This window comes from Catharus ustulatus, chromosome 7, assembly GCF_009819885.2.
Source record: "Catharus ustulatus isolate bCatUst1 chromosome 7, bCatUst1.pri.v2, whole genome shotgun sequence".
Classification (NCBI taxonomy): Eukaryota; Metazoa; Chordata; class Aves; order Passeriformes; family Turdidae; genus Catharus; species Catharus ustulatus.
The window spans coordinates 66621-85486 of NC_046227.1; the positions used below are offsets into that span (position 1 = coordinate 66621).

Genomic DNA, 18866 nt, shown 5'->3' on the forward strand with positions numbered 1-18866 from the left:
CCCCTGAGTCTCCTTTTCTTGAGGCTGAACAAGCCCAGCTCCCTCAGCCGTTCCTCACAGGGTTTGTGTTTCCAGCTGCTCCCCAGCCTCATTGACTCCTCCTGGACACGCTCAAGCGTCTCCACGTCCTCCCTGAACTGAGGGGCCAGAACTGGACACAGCACTCAAGGTGTGGCCTCACCAGTGCTGAGTAGAGGGGAAGAATGACCTCCCTGCTCCTGCTGGCCACACCATTCCTGATACAGGCCAGGATGCCATTGGCCTTCTTGGCCACCAGGGCACACTGCTGGCTCATGTCCATCCTGCTGTTGACCAGCACCCCCAGGTCCCTTTCTGCCTGGGCACTGTCCAGCCACCCCGTCCCCAGCCTATAACACTGCAGGAGGTTATTGTGGCCAAAATGCAGGACTCAAAACTTGGACTTACTAAACCTCATCCCATTGGACTCTGCCCATCCATCCAACCATTCCAGGTCTCTCTGCAGAGCCCTCCTGTCTTCCAATAGATCAGCACAAACTCCCAGCTTAGTGTCATCTGCAAATTTACTAATGAAGGACTCACTACCCTCATCCATGTCTTCAGTGAAAATACTGAACAGAACAGGGCCCACACAGACCCCTGAGGGACACCACTGGTGACAGATTCCCAGCTGGATGCAGCACCATTCACCACCACTCTCTGGGCCCGGACATCCAGCCAGTTCTTAACCCAGCAAAGAGTGCTCCTGTCCTAGTGACAGGCTGCCAGCTTTTCCAGGGAATGGTGTGGGAGACAGTGTCAAAGGTCTTGCTGAAGTCCATGTACACAACATCCACAGGCTCTCCTGCATCCACTAGGCGGTCACTTGGTCATAGAAGATCAGGTTGGTCAAACATGATCCACCCCTCCTAAACCCATGCTGGCTGGGTCTGACACCCTGGCCATCCTGTAAGTGCTGTGTGATGGCACTCACTATAAACTGTTCCATAACCTTACCTGGTACTGAGGTCAGGCTAACTGGCCTATAGTTACCAGGATCCTCCTCCCACCCTTTTTATGAATGGGTGTCACATTGGCCAGCTTCCAGTCATCTGGAACCTTGCTATTGTCCCAGGACTGCTGGTAAATGATGAAGAGAGGCTTTGCAAGCTCATCTGCCAGCTCCCTCATCACCCTGGGATGGATCCCATCTGGGCCTATAGATTTATGAACATGTAAGCTACTCAGCAGTTCCCTGAGTGCCTCCTCCTGGATAACAGGGAGACCATTCTGCTCCCTGACACCATCTATCATCCCAGGAGGACAGTTATGCTGAGGACAAGCTGTCTTCCCACTAAAGACGTGCTCAAACGTGGAAGCAAAAGAAGGCTTCATTATGAGATCTCACGTTTTTATAGGTTTTAGTTCATTTGCGTACAGAAGTACACTGTCCAATCAATAGTTTCAAATCATGAAGTTTCATCCTTCTTGCTTGCTTGCTTGGTTGCCTTCCCTCCTCTTTTCACACTGTTTATGCTTAGGGTCTGAGGTTTGAAATCCCCAGCTGGAATAGGACTGTTTTGTCTTCACCACCCTGTGAAAAGATCTTGAAAACCCTTAACATTGAACTAAAAGCTGCCCAACCAATTCATTGGCAGAAGCTTCAAACAAATACATACTTCTAATACCAGCCCCTCCCATTCCCCACTTCCTGTGGTAATTAGCTAGAATAGCTATTAAGCATATGTGGTTGGCGTCTTAAATGAAGTCTGGGGTAATTTTTGTGGGGAGGGGTCTCAAAAGGAAGAAGTAAGGTGAGTCTTCCTCACCCTGAACTCTAGACCTTTTCAATCAATGACAATACAAATGGCTACTGGGGATAGTCCAATTTTTCAAAGATTAGGTTTCTGGTTGCATTGTTTGTGTTTCTTCAGGTCTGCTTACTAGTTTCATCTTTTCCCATTGTAAGCACAGCTGAGCAATCATAAGATGACAGGCAATCAATTATTTAAGTTGCAGATAACCATCTCAAGCCTGGTTTTCTTCTGACTTCTAATTCTTTTCAGCAAGGCCTAACTGTCCATTTGCTTTTTAATTACAGTAATTTCACTATTACAAGCCGCACTGATTATAAGCTGCACTTCCAAGGTGTCAGCAACATTTCGTTTTTCCTCCATATATAAGCCGCACCGGATTGCAAGCCGCACTTTCGTTCGCAGCAAGGATCCGTGTACAACTTTCACAAAGTTGCCAATTAGTAACAGAATCACGTGATCATGGGGTTTACTGGCTTGGCCCTGCTCGGGGCGGCCACCAGGGAGCAGCCCCAGCCTAGCTCACCACTGCCGCTAGGAGGCAGGGGAGTGGCGTGCCTGGCCACTGCTGTCGGGAAGAGGGAGAGGGGTGTGCCCGGCCGGTGCCACCTGGAGGAGGGAGAGGGGCGTCCCTGGTTGCTGCTGCCGGGAGGAGGGAGAGGGGCTGGCCCGGCTGCTGCGCCGCCACTGCACCGCTGCCCGGGACCGGGCGGGGTCCACCTCGGCTCGGGGCTGCTGCTGGCTCGGACTTCCGGGTTGGGAAATTTCCAAAATTTGTTCATATATAAGCCGCTCCTGAATGTAAGCCGCACTTCCGGTTTGGGAGCAAAATTTTAGTCAAAATGGTGCGACTTATAATCGTGAAATTACTGTAATTCTAGTAAGTAATTAACTTCTAAATAAAAACCTATTTTTCCTAAGATTACTGTTTCACCCAGTGCCAGAGTTTATCTTATCTGCATCAGCAAACAGTCCAGGGCCTCACTCTAAAGGCCTATTCAGGATATGGTGGTATTCTGTGCAGCTATTGTAATACAGTTCTAGAAGTTCTTCAAGAATAGGTTTAAGTCAAAAATTATAATATTTCAATCTCTGACACACGGTGAGAAAGAAAGGAATCTTCCAGACAAGTTGAGGTTTCAAAAAATGTATTTATTTACATTTCAACACTATAATCCTACTCTGCAATCCTACTCAACAATCCTTCTCTACAATCATACTCTACATTCCTACTCTGCAATCCTACTCAACAATCCTTCTCTACAATCATACTCTACATTCCTACTCTGCGATCCTACTCAACAATCCTTCTCTACAATCATACTCTACATTCCTACTCTGCAGTCCTACTCAACAATCCTTCTCTACAATCATACTCTACATTCCTACTCTGCAATCCTACTCAACATTCCTACTCTACAATCCTACTCTACAATCCTGCTCTACACTCATACTCTACAATTCTACCCTGCAATCCTACTCAGCAATCGTACTCTACAGTCCTATTCTACAATCCTAAACTGGTTGTGGAGTAAATGGTCCAGATGTGATGATGACAGTCATATCTCCGCCTCCCTTATCTTCACCAGCCGTGAAGCGATCAGTGGTAGCAGGCAGGAAGTCTGCTTAGCTGATGCTACAAATGGATGCTGCCCACCGGAAAAAAAAAAAAAAAAAAACAGAAAACAATGAACCATGACTTTCCAAGCTTCACAGGCTCTATCAGGATTGCCCTGGTTCATAGAAAGTTGCAGCAAGACAACCAACAGGGCCATCTGCAACTCAACCTTCATGTGCAGGACCTTGCAATCACAGGCAAACCTGGTCCAGAATCCCACTCATCTCTTTCTTCTGGTGTCTTCACCTTGCTGGGATTTTTGCCCTACCTGGGCTTTAGAAATGGTGCTTCCTGTCCCTGGGGTTTCTTCCTTTCAGGAAACACCAATGACTCACATAGGTGCCTCTCTTTGAAACACAGGCATCACGCTCATTTTCACAAGGGGACAGAGCAGTGTCTACCTTTGTACGCCCTGCCCCTCCTGTGCTGGATGGCACCTTCCTTCCTTCCCAGCAGGGACAGCCCTGGGCTCTGGGTCCTGCAGTTCCCTCTCTGCCACACAAGCTGGCAGTAACCCTGGGGCAGCTCCTGTCTGCTTGACCATGCCAGGCAGCAGATGGGGCTGGGACAAGTCCCTCTCAGCTGTCCCTGTTTGCGAGGCAGAAACCTCAAAGAGTGGGGTGGGGGGCACAAACAAGGGCCCCTCAGAGGCTCACAGTGATCCCACCACAGCTCCTCCTTCCCACAGCCAAATCTCTGACTGCTTGGATGGGACTGGCTTCCTTGGGTTCTTCCACCACCATTTCACACCTCTGGACCCCACATTGCTCTACTTCAATCCTTCTGCCATTAGATAAAACTGAACACACCACCAAATTACAAAACAGGGCAACAGAAACATTCAGAGGACAGAGCACCTCTCCTCTGAGGATAGACTCAGAGACTTGGAGTTATTAAGCCTGGAGAAAAAGAGGCCCAAGGGAGATTTTATTCACACTTTCCAAAACTTCAGTGGGGCTTCTGTGGGAGTGTGGGACACTTTTAATAATATGTCCAATTAGAATAGGAGATGGGCTAACATTTTTAAATGAAAAGGTGATCGAGTCAGAGTAGGTCTAAGGGAGAACTTGTTTCCTGGGAGCATGGTGCAACATTGACACAAGTTGCCCCGAGAGCTGGTAGGTGCCCCATGCCTGGAACAACCCCAGACCAGGTGGGACAGGGCTCTGAGCAACCTGATCTCCTTAAAGGTGTCCCTGCTCGTTGCAGGCCACTTGAACCATATGACCTTTACAGCTCCCTGCCAGCCCAGCCCAGTCTGGGATTCCTCCCCTTTTCCTTTGAAAAGCACCAAGATTGGAGGTGGGGAGGAGGGGGGCTCATCTGATGCCTTGGACTTCAGTACAGGAGGAGCCCATCCCTCGGACACTGTTTCACCTGCAGCCCCTTTGCATTGTACCTGCAGGAGCTCCTTGGCAGACCAGCGCCGCGCCTCGTCTACCTGCAGGCAGCAGTGCAGGAAGTCCTGCAGCTCAGGGGAGAAGAGGTTGGGCTGCTGCAGCTTTGGTCTCCCTCCTGTGGCTGTCAGGTGTTGAGGCTGGAGAAAAAAGAAACAAAAGGTTCTGCCTGCTTCTTTCACATCTGTAACTGCTCTCCCAGATGCCACTTTTTAACCTTCACTCTGCACTGGCAGTTTCTGCCCTGGCACAGAGGCAAAGATGACTTTCCTTTACCAACAAAACACCCAAGCCCCAAAGCAGACACAGCTCTTCCAACATCCAGAAGATCTTGCCTTGGCAGCTGGTTTCATCAACTGACCTAGTCAGTGGGAACTACAGCACCAAAAGCATATTTGCTTCCCTGAGTATTCACACCAGCTTAACAGGGTTTTTGGAAGAATGAATTTGCTATATTAACTAACTGTGCTATTTCTAAGGGTTATTGCATGAAAGGCATCTCTGAAGTGCTTGTTGCTCCCTAAAGCTCAACTGCCAGAAAATAAAACTCATCAAGTTTTTCATACTGTTCTTGGTTAAAAAAGTAAAAAGCAAGCAGAACTGCTTGGAGATTGTTTTGGTGATCTTTTTCTTCTCTATAAAATTTAAACTAGGAGGATTCAACCTCCATTTTGAAGGATATTTATCACATACCTAAATGTTTCATTGAATAATTCCTTTCCTTTAGAAACAGAGCTCCAACAGTGTTGGAAAAGCAAATGAGAAATGCCAGGCATGGCTGGAGGCAAAAACGGCAGGTTGCTGAACTGGTTACCTGCCACTTCCCTTCTGATGCAACCAGAGCTACAGCAGATGCTGATGGGCTGCAGGGATGTTTTTAGAAGAGGACCTTGGTGGAAGTGGTGCCAGCAGATGGCAATGGGATTTTGTCCAGTGGCACACAACATGGGACAGGTGAGAAAGACAGTGGGAGCAGGAAATATTTGCAACTTACCCTGACAGGAGTTTCATTCCAGTAAGGAACTTCTCCTTCCACCATTTCAATGCCCACAATTCCAACAGACCATATGTCTGCTTTGGGGCCATATGGTTGACCTGTCACCACTTCAGGTGCCATCCACCCAGAATTGGTGGCCACTGAGCTCTGTCTACTCTTCTCAGGGCTGAGCTGAGCAAAGAGGCCAAAATCAGCTGTGGAGAAAACAACACACCATGAAAGCCAGCTCAGATTAGGAAACCAAACAAAAGAATTCCCCACTCTCACTCAAAGAATGTGCTGTTGATTAATCTCCTGGAGAACTGTCCATGCTTGGTTTCCTTGGAGATTTAGCCAAGGAAGTAGGGAATTGGCCACTTCCCAAAAAAACACAGGTTTTTAAACACTGCTCACAGCAGTGTCCTTTATTCCCCTGAAGTTTAGATTGTATCTCCCTCCCTCTGGAAGGGATACACACAGACCAACACCACTCTTGACTACTTGTGGTTCCTTATCATACCTCTGTGCACCTTGTAACTGTGCCTTCAGCTCAAAGCAGGGGCCCTGCACTCCCACCTGCACCATTTCTGGGGAGCTGGCACTCAGTCAAAGCAGCCCCACACGCCACATCCCTGGAACACTGTCCCTGACCAAGGATTTACTGACCCAGCTTGACAGAGCCATCAGTTCTGAAAAGGATGTTGTTGCTCTTCACATTTTGATGGATCACGTGGTTTATGTGAAGAAAATCCAGTCCTTGCAGGCACTGGGAAGGAAAAGAGAAACAGGAGGGCAAAAATTACTGATGTGAGTTCATCACACAAGAAAGGAAACAACTCTAAATGATTCCCTTTCCAGGAGAGTGGGGAGCAATGGCAGAACACAGTGCCATTGAGAGGAAAAGCTTGCTGCTCCAACGCCAGCACAGCAGGACCTTTCTAAGCCAAGGCATGTCAGCTTTGAAAGAGCAACAGCAACTGCTGTGGTAGACTGTCCCCTGCAAACCAGCCAGAATGACTGCTCCTGCAGTGCATATGCTCAGAAGCAAACAGCATTTTGGGTGTATTACTATCCTCTTCAGGTGAGGACTGTGAGGAAAGAGTCTCTCTTTTTTAATTGCTGTTTGTTTCAAATCCTGCATCCAGCACTTTTGCTTTTACAGGCAAGGAATACAGTGCAGACAGGCTCAAGGTAAACAAGGTAAAAGAGGCAGCATGGAGAACAGCAAATATAAATACCAGAGACAGAGTGAAAATACAACAGCAGGAGGTCAGAGTACAGGAACAGAGTCCAGTGAGTTCTGGGGCACTGGCAGACAGTTCACTTGAGATGCTTTTACTTTCCCATAGCATACCAGAAACACAGAAACAAAGCTTGGCACATGAAATCTCTCCTGTTCTGAGCCCCAGATTCCCAGACAATCCTGCCCAAGCCCTGGGAAGCACAGGTGGGATCCCTGACCTCCCGACTGACAGCTGCCATTTCATCTTCAGACAGGTGGGTCTTGCTGATGGCATCTCTCAGAGAGCCTCCATCCATGTACTCCATCACCAGCCAGAATTGCTTACCCACAAGGTAGCTGAAAGAAGGAAACAAGGGTGTGGATATGAACGTGCATGGCTACATTGCTGTTTGGAAAGGACAAGGGTTCATTGTTGTGCCTGGGTCCCTTTGTGATGAGGACAGAATAAAAGGAACAGACATTCCCTCTAGGCTGTACACTGTTTGCCATCTGTGCAGTCTCAGGGAGAATGACACATCTGTGAAAAATAGATGTGTTAGATGGCCAGCAAGTGAAAAATGCAGTTTAGTAAAAGATCAAAAATCTGTCAAACTGTGTGTTTATGGGAAAAAAAAGAACCTAGTGTCCCTGGCATGCACAGCAATGGAAAAGAGGGGACACAATCCAAGGGAAATCCTTGTTCATTTATCTACATGCAAGAAGACGCTTGAAATAAATCAAACCCCAAAACAACGGGCTGGCAGTGAACTTACAGGGTAGGGATTTAGTTAGGTACAGTTGCTCCAGGATTTTGAACAATTTTCAAGCTACGTGTGCCAGGGAGGACTCATGCAGACAAGATGCACTCTGTACCCATCCATTGAGGATGAGCAGAACAATAATAATTTACCAATAATTAACAGCTCCATGTTCTGACAGTGACCAAAGTGGGGTTTTACCTTGTGTGTTTTCTTAATGTAAATAAACAGTCATGGGACAAAAGCACAACAACTCACCTGTCTAAATAGTTGACCATGTTGGGATTCTTCTTCCTCTTCATGAACGTGAAATCAGTGATTTTTAGCTCCTTCTTCCTCAGTCTATGGAGATTTATTTTCCTTATGGCCACCTAAAATGACATTGAAAATCAGTAACTTGACAAGTTGAGGCAGGAGACCACAGTGCACATGGAGTGAGTGATTTTGCAATGACACAGCCGAGCTGAGCCAAAGTGTTTTGTGATTAGACATTGGAGTAATTAGGAACTGTCATTCCAACAGCCCATTTCTCTGCTCCCTTGGGGGCTAGTTTCAGGACACGTGGCCACTGACATTTTGCGTTGTCCACTTGGTAACAAAGATGTCTTAACTGTCACCCACAAAGCTCTGACCACAGCCTCTGCTGCTCTGTCTGGGATTCAGAAGTAATCCATGCCTTGGTACTCTGTGGATACATCTGGGCTACAAGCAGGGCTTAGGGCTTTTAGGGATACCTTGCAGATCTCTCCCTATGTGCATTTCCCAAATGCAGCACTGCAGGTGGCTAAGGAACTACCAGTAACATTCAGATGTATTTGCTGGTAGCCAGAAATGAGAATACAGCTCTGAAGCTGAAGCCCCAAAGAGCAGTGAGATTCTCTCAGGCACCAATTTTGTTTCAGCAACTGAGAGCAAGAGAGTGAGTCTTTCTCTGAAAGGAGCTGCAGCCCTCCTCGCCTTCCTTCTGGCAGCTGAGAAGGACAAAGACTATCCCAAATGCAATTTGAAGGATGGCACCAGTCTGTGCTTCTTGTGCCTTTACTGCACAGCTCTACCCAGAGCTCCAGCCACAGCTCACACCAGAGGGGAAAGCCCTTGAGAGTTGCAGGGTCTGCAGGGGCTGTTGACATTTACCTGTCTGCATGCAGCAGTGTCGAGTGCCCTACAAACCTTTCCAAAAGTCCTAGAAACAAAACAGCAGCAAAAAAAGGAGAAACCATTTAGAATTTGGAGTGATAGCCAGCCCGGACAGGAGATCTGTGCTGTAAGTGCCTAAAACCCGCAGGATGCAGGAGGGGTCTGCCAGAAGGCAGATGACGCATTTTCCTCTCAAATGCATGGGCACTGGGCCTGTTCCTGAAGTGTTGGGGTTTACTGCCTCAGCTCAAAAACAGAGCTTATTCTTTCATTTCAGGCTGTAGTTTTTAAACTGTGCAGTACTTATCCTGACCATGGAGTATTTCCTCCAGCAAACTCTTGGAAAGAAATGTTCCTGAGAACTGCTATCTCACAGCTATGATAGCAGCACAGTTGCTCTGTTACAGGGGTAGGTTGCTCTTTCTGGCAATGAAGATAGAAGTGTCTTTGACCATTCCTTCTGATCACACTGAAAAATTCTGACTGGCACTCAGAGGCTGAGCAGTCTAACCCCACTGTCTGGATCCATTTGCAGCTTGCCTGACTTCACACTTAGTAGATATTCCACCAGCAAATCCCCTGTCCCATGGTTCTGTAGAAGTAACTGTGGTTGGACTCACCCGCTGCCAATATTTCCCAGTTCCAGGTATTTCTTCATGGGATTTCCCATCTTCACCATTATCCCTGAGGGAAACAAAATGCAAGACGCTCACTTGGAAGCAGAGACCCCTGCTTCCAGCAGATACAAAAGGCAGCCCCACAGTCTCTGTCTCTGAGCCCTTTGTGGTCAGCTGGTTAACAGCAACAGCAGGAACAACAATAACAACAGCAACAGGATAGGCAGCTCTGCAGCACAGACGGTCACCGCAGAGACTGAATTTGGACAGTCCTTTGAAAAGCTCTCTTGCCAGGAAACAAAGCACAGGGAGACACATTCCCAGGAGAGAAGGGCATCTTCTCCACCTTGCAGCAGTTTGCCAGAAGAATGCCTTTCCATTTGTAAACCAGAGCAGCTCATGCTACAAGCAATCCCAACAGGGCTTTCAGCATCAGGACCCTCACCCTCTGTGAACAGGCTGAGCTCAAAGATGGCCTTGCCCGTGCCACACTGCTTCTCTTCACGCTGACAGGGCAGATCAGTCGCTCCCATTGGACTCGCCCTCCCAGCACTGCACACGTTACCATCTTCCCAGCTGGACACAGCAGGCAAGGACAGCAAGGACAGCAGTGCTCCTCAGGCCCGGCGTGACACGCACAGCTGCCCAGAGGAGATGCTGACCCTCTGGTGAGTCCAGGCCCTGCGATGCAGAAACCGGCCCAGACGAGGGGCTGCTGCTCGGGGCAGCTCCGCGCTGCAGCAGCCAGGCAGCAGCGGGACTCTGCCAGCTAAGGAAGGCTCACACCAGCCAGCAGGGGCAGGGCAGCTACCACAACAGGCTGGCAAAGCCCAAGCAGGAGCACTGACAAGCAATGGGAAGAAGCTACAGCCAGCCTGAGCTCCTTAAAAGCTGCTGCCCCCATTCAGGACACAACAGGATTGGCTTGGAGATCAGACACACCGAGGTGCAGATCAGTGCCCTTCTTGTCCCAACAGGTGATGGTAGACACAGAATCAACTGGGCTCTGTTCTCAACCCCACCAAGTCTTACGTGGGAGCACAGCACTGGCAGCTGTTATGCAAAAGAAGCAGACTAAATGAGTTATGCTGCAGAATCATAAAGGGTTTGATGTGTTTTCCGTTAGACTGATCTGAGCAGGGATTGGGCCAATGGGTAGGATTTTAACAGACATAGGAATAATGGGGAATCAGGTATGAAAAAGTGCCATGGATCTGAGGAATAAACAGCTCAGTGGCTGGAGGATGGCTCCTGAGAAAAACCTGCAGTGCTGTTTGATAACACCCAATTGATGTTTCTTTTGGACACATCTTGATAAGCATGAAACGAGAATATTAAATACAGATTGTTATACAGGTATCTTGTTTTTCTTTGGGGCCACAGTAAAAACACATCTTGCTCTCCGTTTGTGCTGTCACTTGATGTTGTTTCAAAGGAGCTCTCCTTTGAGGAGTACAAAAATGTAGCATTCTCATACAAACAAACTGTAGATGTACTAGTGGTATTTATAACAGTCCATGACACCAGTAACACACCTGTGGCAGGAGAGCTCCTTTAGGATGGAGGAGAATAAATACCAACTGCACAGAAAGAAAAATCACACCCAAAAAACTTCTAAAAGCAAAGTTTTAAAACCCCAAGCCAGTCTGAGCTGCTTTCAGAGGTAGCAGGAACACCCAGCATGCTCTCTTGTGTTTTAGAGAACAGAATTTCCTGTGGGGAGTCCTAAATGTCCCTGCAACACCAGACTCAGAAGGAACATTTGTTACAGCTATGCTGACACATGCACACAGCACACTGTCCCTCAGACAAGAAATACACCAGACGTACTCAGTAGCTCCAGGTTCTTCTCCTCAGTGTCCTGTTTCTGAGCAGCTGCGGCCACACTGGACCTAAACGAGCTGAAAAGGCTCCACTTCTCAGGTTGGGGACTGAGGTTGTCATGAAACAACACTGCTGCTGCATCAGGTTGCGTGACAGAGCTTGTGTAGATCTGGGAGAAGAAATGAGGTTGTGTCAGAAAGGTGGCTGGCAGAAATTGCCTTGAGATCTCATTTCAAATGCAAGCCCTTAGGAAAGTGCTGTCAACCACATGCAGGCCAGCAGCTGAGATTCAGCAGCCCAGGAAGTGTCCTTCAGAGCAGCTGTGATAGAGACCAAAGCAGGATGGCACTCAGAGGCATCACCCACCCCCTGCTGCTCTGCACACGAATGGCAAGATGGGCAGAAAGCACCAGTTTGGTGACTGCAGTGGCTATCACTCTTTCACTCACTGGCTTTTCTAGAGCCTCTTGCTCCTGAGGGAGATTAATTTCCTCTTGGATGATTTTCATCTCATCCTCCAACCTCTTCTCCCTTGTCTTGAGCCTAGCCTGAGTTCCCTGCAGCTCTGTGTGCAGCTTCTCATTGAAGTTCTGTAAAGAACAAGACACAGAAAGTTTCTTGAGTGGAGAGGCAGCCACTGTCCCACATACCTGGTTTTGTAGATCACCCCTCTGTCGAGGAAGATTCATCTCCTCTTGGATGCTTCTCATGTCTTCCTTGTTCCTGCTCTTCACTGCCATGATGGGAATCTGAGCTTTGGGCAGCTCTGCTTGTGGCTCTGCCTTGATGTTCTGTAGACACAAATGCAGAGCAAGTCACAGGGAGCTGCCACCAGGCTCAGCTTTTTCCTCTTTCAGCCTCCAAATCAAATTCATTCTGCCACTTCTTTCTGCTTCCCTACCCACCTCTGCTTCCATTGTAACCCTCCCATCCCAGTGCTGATCTCTGCAGATTACAAGGTTCTGTGCTTTCAGTGCCTGTGGGTCTCCTGACCTCCTCAGTCCCAAGAGTCCTGTTCCATGCCCCTGTTCCTGCCCTTCACTCTGTCATCTGGTGAGCCAGGCTTACCTGGCCATTCTCCTGCAGCTCTTCCACCTGCTGCCTCAACTGCTCTTCCTGCTCCCGGGATGGGAACAGCTCTCCCTGAGTCTGGCTTGGCACCTCTGATAAAGCAATCTGCTCATGCTCTTTCTCCAGAAGGGCCTGCACAGAAAGCAATAAAAGATGGGTTTCAGCTTCCCATACAGCATTTGTGGGCCAAGTCTCTAAGAGTGATGGGCTCACATGTTCCCAAAGCTCTGTCCTGCTGCTCTCCTGGGTTGTTCTCTGCCCATGGGGAGCTACAGATTCCAAAGTGACGCTGGCAGTACAATCAGGGTCCATCTGGGACTGAAGCTCCAACAGCCTCTCAGGCAGCTGACAGGGAAGGTGTGGCATTTCTCAAGGCTCTGCTGAGGGTGTCCCTCCCCTTCTGCTGTGTCCCCTGTCCATTGTGACTGACACCCAGCCCTGTCCCACAGCTCCATCCTGGCTCTGCAGGTGGCTTCCAGTGTGGCCTCACTCCTTGTGAGAGACACTTCTGGAGTTCATGTTCTCTTCAGGCCTGCACCACCATTCCTGCCTTTCTGACATCTACACTCTTCTTAGAAATCCTGCTCATTCAGGAGATAAGGATGCATGCACAGATCCTCTGATGGAGGTCAGAGAGCCTCTACAGCCACCTCAGTATATGGAGGAGGACCAAGGTGGTTATTCTTCCTTATTTGCCAACTGAGAATTCAGACCAGTGGTAACAGACACCCTCCTAAGGCCTCATCCACAAATGAACTTACACACCCCTGGGGATGCCAGTGAAGAAAATAATGTGTCATGTAATGCATGTATGACCAGAGTCACCAAACATCACCTAAAACATGAAATTGTTCCACGTCATTAGGACAGGGACAAATTTAAAGAAGAAACTGGGGCCTTCAAGGCAGAAGAGGCTGAAGAAGGAAAACAATTCTGAGGGGAAAAAACAACCATTTCTGGAGGGGAAACATCTCTGCCTGCTCAGGATCAGTTAACAGAACATGTCTTTCCTCTTCTCCTGAAGGGATGCCTTTGGGTGAGCTTTGCACCTCCAACTGCCTCTCACCAGAGCCGGGAAGAATCATTTATGTAAAGGTTACATGGATGGATAGATAGATAGATAGATAGATAGATAGATAGATAGATAGATAGATAGGTAGATAGATAGATAATTTCTATACTTATATAATTTCTTTTACTATACTTTCTGTTACAACACACATCAGCGCTCAGCAGCCAGCATCCCACTCAGCAATCCTGAACTTGCTGTCCTGTTGCATCAATAAACCAAACTGCTGGGGACTCTGGAGCATGTAGGTCCTTATGGAATGAGACCAGACCCAGAGCACAGCAATGGGAATTGCACTCTGCATCTGTGCTCAGGCAAGTTCTTCTCTTGGTCACAGCCACACTGATGGTGCTAAAGTGTCTGTAATCAGAAATGAAGGCCAGCCCTTCCCAGCTCCTTTGATCTCTGAAGACCAGCTGGAATTCAAGTGAGTTGATTTCCTGCTCAATTCCCAAATACAATCCTGATTTCATTATTTGACAATTGCTGATCCCTGAGGCTGCCAAGATGTAAGGGCACTGTTAACATGAAAGTGATGTGCAAGGTCCTACTGGCTGGCCTGGCATCAGAACAGCTCCTTCTGCACCAATGTCCCTGCCCCAAGCTACGTCTTCTCAATGCAGGAAAATGCTGAGCATAAGCACCTTTGCTGGCTAGAGGAAGAAAATAAACAGGTCTTCTCCTCCTAGCAGGCCAGAACCCAACAAACCAAACTATCAAAGTGTCACCTACCCCAGTGTCTAAAGCATCTGGATGCAGTGAGGGGATGCTTGGCACAGGAACGGCCCTTGTGGGGAGCACTGTCATGTAAGCATTTATGGAATTGTGCCTGCAAGGTCGCTCAGGAGCCTCCCTTTTTCCAAGCTAAAGCTCCCTCAACACCTCCTCTTTGGGCTTGTGCTCCCACCTCTCCCCAGCTCCTTTGCCCTTCTCTGGACACGCTCCAGACCCTCAATGTCTTTCTGCTCCAGAGAGGCCAGAACTGGACACAGCACTCCAGCTGCGGCCGCAGTGGTGCCCAGCACGGGGCACAGGACACTGCCCTGCTCCTGCTGCCCCACTGTTGCTGACACAGCATGCCAACATGCCCTTGGCCTTCTTGGCCCCCTGGGCACACGCCACCTCATGTTCAGCTTCTGTTCACCGGCACCTGTGGCTCCTTTAGAACAAGTTGCACATTTGACTTCAAATACAGCATCCAGAATGTCAAGATGTCTTTCCCGTTCTTAGCAACACAAGACAGCAGTCCAAGTCTTTCAGTTTTTCTCCCTCTCCAGGCTCCAATGGCATTTTCAAATGGAGTTAAGGCAGACCACACAATAGAAAGCATCAACAGACACATGTAACCTCTGCATTTTGCCTCAGAAAGAGGTCCAGAACAATGCAGTTTTTGTCTCCACACATGGACATGAGTAGTCCACACAGATTCATGGACAACACAATAATCTCTTTCAGTTACCAAAAATAGGTGGACTCAGACTGGACTCTGTTGCTGACCCCCCTCCACACTCATGCTTACTCACTGCTTTCTCCTCATTTCTTAAACACCAGCAACATCAAATGTTCCTTTCTCACTCACCTCAGATTTGGCACCTCTGAATACACGTCTCAGGTGACCTGGAGTGGGCAAGGAAAAGGAAGCAGATTCTTTGAGAATCCTGCCTGCGCTGATGAATCCCACAGAAAAAGTCACCCCAAACAGAGAGCATTTTCTGTTTCACAACAGGGCATCCAGGAGACACAGCTCCTTCACACTGCCAGCAAGAGACCAGAGCAATATTCTTGGCTGTGACTATACTCTGGACTGTTTTGCCAGCAAATTAATACAAATTTGATAATTCTCATGCAAATAGTTTTTTAACACACAATTCTTTTTTTCTGCCCTCCACATAAAGCAGCTGTTTTTATCCTCTCCTACTGATACTGTTTTTCTTGATTAGTTGCATGCACTAGTTCTTATTAACTTATGAAGAAGAGTTGCCCAGAAAAGCTTCCCCAAAATCCCTCTGAGTGGTGGAAGATCTATTGGCAGTGAAACAGCACAGCAGCAGCTCCAGGGTTCAGGAGCAAACACTCACTGCTTTGCAGTTTGCACTTCATTGTAAAGGGAATCACTATTTCAGCACTTAGTAAAGGGTCAAGTAAGACAAATCCTTTCATGGCAACACTTAATAAAAAGAAGCTTTCTCTGAATTCTTGGAAGAACTCCAGAAATTTCAGAAGGCCTTCTGAGAAGGTCTCCCAGTTTGCATTTTCAAAGTTGTCTCCCGCCTGACCCAGCAAACTGAGGAAATGTCAGACTGTGTTGCCACAGACTCTCCCATGGAGGGAATGCAATCCCTGCAGGTTCCCTTGCAAATGCTGCCTGCAGCCCCCTGGCTATAGACAGTCTGTTTTTAGTGGAATGTGTTGACAGGAGCTTTACCAAATCAGTGGCATCCTAATGCTCTTTCTGTTTCAAAATGAACCCAGTCACTAAGAGAGAGCAGGGAGACATACAAAAGCCAGGGCAGGTTACACCCAAGGAAAATCTCTACTCACGTCCCAGGTGAGTCAGGTAATAAGTGGAATAACCAATGCCATAAACAGTGCAAACTGCAGCAGCCAGTTGCTCAATCATTGTAGCACTGCTGTGCAAGTTTGCAGACTGTGCTGAAACACAAGAGAAAACAAGGCTCTTGTCAGTGCACAGCTGCCCACTGACAAACAGGAGGTTGCTCCTGCACTGAGCAGCCCAAGAGCTGCTCTGGCGCTGAAGCCTTCCGTGCACCAAGGCAACCTTCTGATGTCAGCACAGCAACGTGGCAACCATGCCCTGACATCACAAAGCAAACGTTCTGCATTGGTTTATGGATTTATGCAAAGCAGCCCAACCTTCCCTACAGCAAACACAAAATAGCCTGGGAAGTTCTCCTCTGACACAAAGTAGCACAAACTTCCCTGGTGGGCCAAACCCTGTTGTTCCAGGGATCCTAGAGTAACTCCAAGAGTGCCCCAAGCACCTACAGCCTGTACCTGAACTGAGCACTCAGATGGGACCAAAGCAAAGGAAACCAGACCAAGAAAATGGCCCAAAGCATTGCACAGAACTAGGAGAGAAGGCACTGTTGGCATAAGAGCTGAAAGAATTCCTAACAAATGTCTCCACATATTTGCACATTTATTGGACATGCCCAGGGCTCCCCTGTATGTACATTTCTGCCTTTATTCCACTTTGGAAGCAGTCAAACTGGCAGGATCTGCCAGGTGGGCAGTGCACATTCAGGACATCCCCTGGATCAAACCAGTGTGCATCTCGTCCTTCTCACCCCTCCTGAACCAGGCCTTCTATCTCCTGCTCAGGACTGGAAGTTTCCCAGTCACAGCATCAGCTCACACATGGCCACTGTGTGAGATGAGGCCTCGATGGCTCACGATACTGACTCCATGCCAACAATGGCTCCATCATGCATTGTTCCTTTTGCAAAGGTGAACTGCCCACTGATTGACCAATCCATTGTTTCTCTTTCAAGGGTCAAGTTCCCACCTGTCCAACAATACAGTTTTCTTCATTGTCTTGTCAACCTGCTCAAACATGGCTCAAATATGGCACGGTTTAAGACACAACTTAGTGCCTAACACAGTCATTTGGGGAACATCCCATTCCTCAAATTCTCCTTTGGTGGTCAAGAGCCTCCTAAAACTACTTTCATCCCCTTGAATGCATTCCAGCTACTTCTTAACTGGACCACTCTATTCTCAAGGCAAAGACAGCCACGTGCACACTCTAATCACTGCAATGGGGGAACACAGGACAAAGCACTGTCTGGTAAAGTTAAAGGAATTCACAATTTGTTACAGTCAAACATTTTCCCAACATTTTCCACTGCACTCTATTGTCAGCAGACATCCCCACCCTGGTCCATTTCCCCTACAGAGCCCTGTACCTACTCTCCATGGGCACCAGGGAAGGAGCAGCAGTCACACAGGAGATGCACCTGCTGCACTGGGCAGGAACCAAAACACTCTCAAGTCACAGCTGCAGGCCTGTATCTGCACAGGATGCTCTGGCTGCCCCACTCCTCATCAGCTTTTGGCATTTGGAAATGCAATTGCACTTTCTACTGCATGTAGAAGTACCATGGTTGTGCCAAAATTGGGCAATGGGCTTTAACCCAAAGGCACTGCAGTGTGGAGGAAACAATGCCCTAATGATTGAATAACAAAACAACATACTTTTGAGACAATATTAATATAGGAGGCAATATCAATTCTGGTCTCTACCTGGAGGCCTCCAGGGGAAGATATGGAAAAATGACCACCCCACATAGGGTGAATGTGGTTTTATAAGTTTGGAAAATTAGCATAGTTGACAAGAATTCTCAATTAGAAGCACATGAATGAGGAAATGTCCCCCTTTTCTTTCCACCTCTTCCTGAGCCCCTCTTTCTTGCAACTAGCGGTACAGGCTCTAACTACTATTTGAGAAAGATTCTTGAGAACGTATTTTAACTTTGGTTCCCAGTGGAGCTAAGATAGGATAGGAGCTTTTGGATGTGTTTTGTCTTTCTGCCTATCAGGGGGAAAAAAGTACTGAAATTACTAGGAACTATGTAACCGTACAATAATAGTCTACGCATCTATGAATATATATGAAGGAAATAAAAAAGCTAAAAATAATTTTGGTCTCAGAAGGAGACCCTTCCCCAATTCCTAACCATATGAAAACCATCATAAATGGGACTTTCCATCTTGAAAAATACACTGGAAAATTCAGAAAGTTATGTAGAGCATTTTTCACAGGATGACAAGGAAGGGAACCTTCCAGTGCAGTTGAGGTTTGGTACAGTTTTTATTCTGAGTCCCACCCAGGGCTTGAACTGGAGAGAGCATCCTGAAATGGTCGTCACCACCTCCTGAACTCCCTCCATTGATTCACTGCAGTGATCAGAGATGCCAGTCTGGAGAGAGCTCAGCTGGCTTCAAATATGGATGCTGCCCAAAGGGAAAACAACAACAACAAAGGAACCATTACTTTGCAAACTCACTGCCTCACAGGATCAAGAGAGATCCCTTGCTTTCCAGAAATATGCAGGAATAGGACTGACAGGACCATCTGCACCTCTGCCCTCATGACCTTGCTATCACAGGCCAATATGGCCCATTAATCCCACTAGTTCATTCATCAAGGTGTCTTCAGCAGCAGCAGCAGTGCAGCTCAAAAACCATCAGGCAGCAGTTCCCATTCCCTGTGTGTGCATGGATGCAGGGCCAGGACTGCCAGGGCCAGGGTGGGTGGAGAGCACGGGCAGCACCGATCCCGAGGAGCCACTGCTCTGACACTGCCAGCAGGACACCCCTGAGACGAGGGGTCGGGAGCTGCCCCTGAGCACTGAGATGGTTTTTGCAGTGCAGCAAGGCAGCTC

At 48.0% G+C, this 18866-nt stretch overlaps 2 protein-coding genes across 2 annotated transcripts in view; one reads left to right on the forward strand and one right to left on the reverse strand.

Moving 5' to 3' along the window:
• Positions 1 to 2903: 2903 nt before the first annotated feature.
• Positions 2904 to 16913, reverse strand: LOC116998647 (serine/threonine-protein kinase PAK 3-like). Its single transcript, XM_033064642.1, has 13 exons — positions 16876 to 16913; positions 15041 to 15173; positions 12390 to 12524; positions 11972 to 12112; positions 11328 to 11490; positions 9501 to 9564; positions 8878 to 8926; positions 8002 to 8114; positions 7225 to 7342; positions 6430 to 6529; positions 5782 to 5978; positions 4790 to 4927; positions 2904 to 3421 (listed from the first exon to the last, which is right to left on the reverse strand). Exons 1-13 carry the CDS (start codon positions 16911 to 16913, stop codon positions 3332 to 3334), a joined length of 1479 nt encoding a protein of 492 aa, XP_032920533.1. The 3' UTR covers positions 2904 to 3331.
• Positions 16914 to 18703: 1790 nt separating this feature from the next.
• Positions 18704 to 18866, forward strand: part of LOC116998648 (kallikrein-14-like) — a 4022-nt gene continuing 3859 nt past the window's right edge. Inside the window, exon 1 of the mRNA XM_033064643.1 lies at positions 18704 to 18731. Coding sequence (XP_032920534.1) covers positions 18704 to 18731 — 28 coding nt within the window. The remainder of the gene's footprint in view (positions 18732 to 18866) is intronic.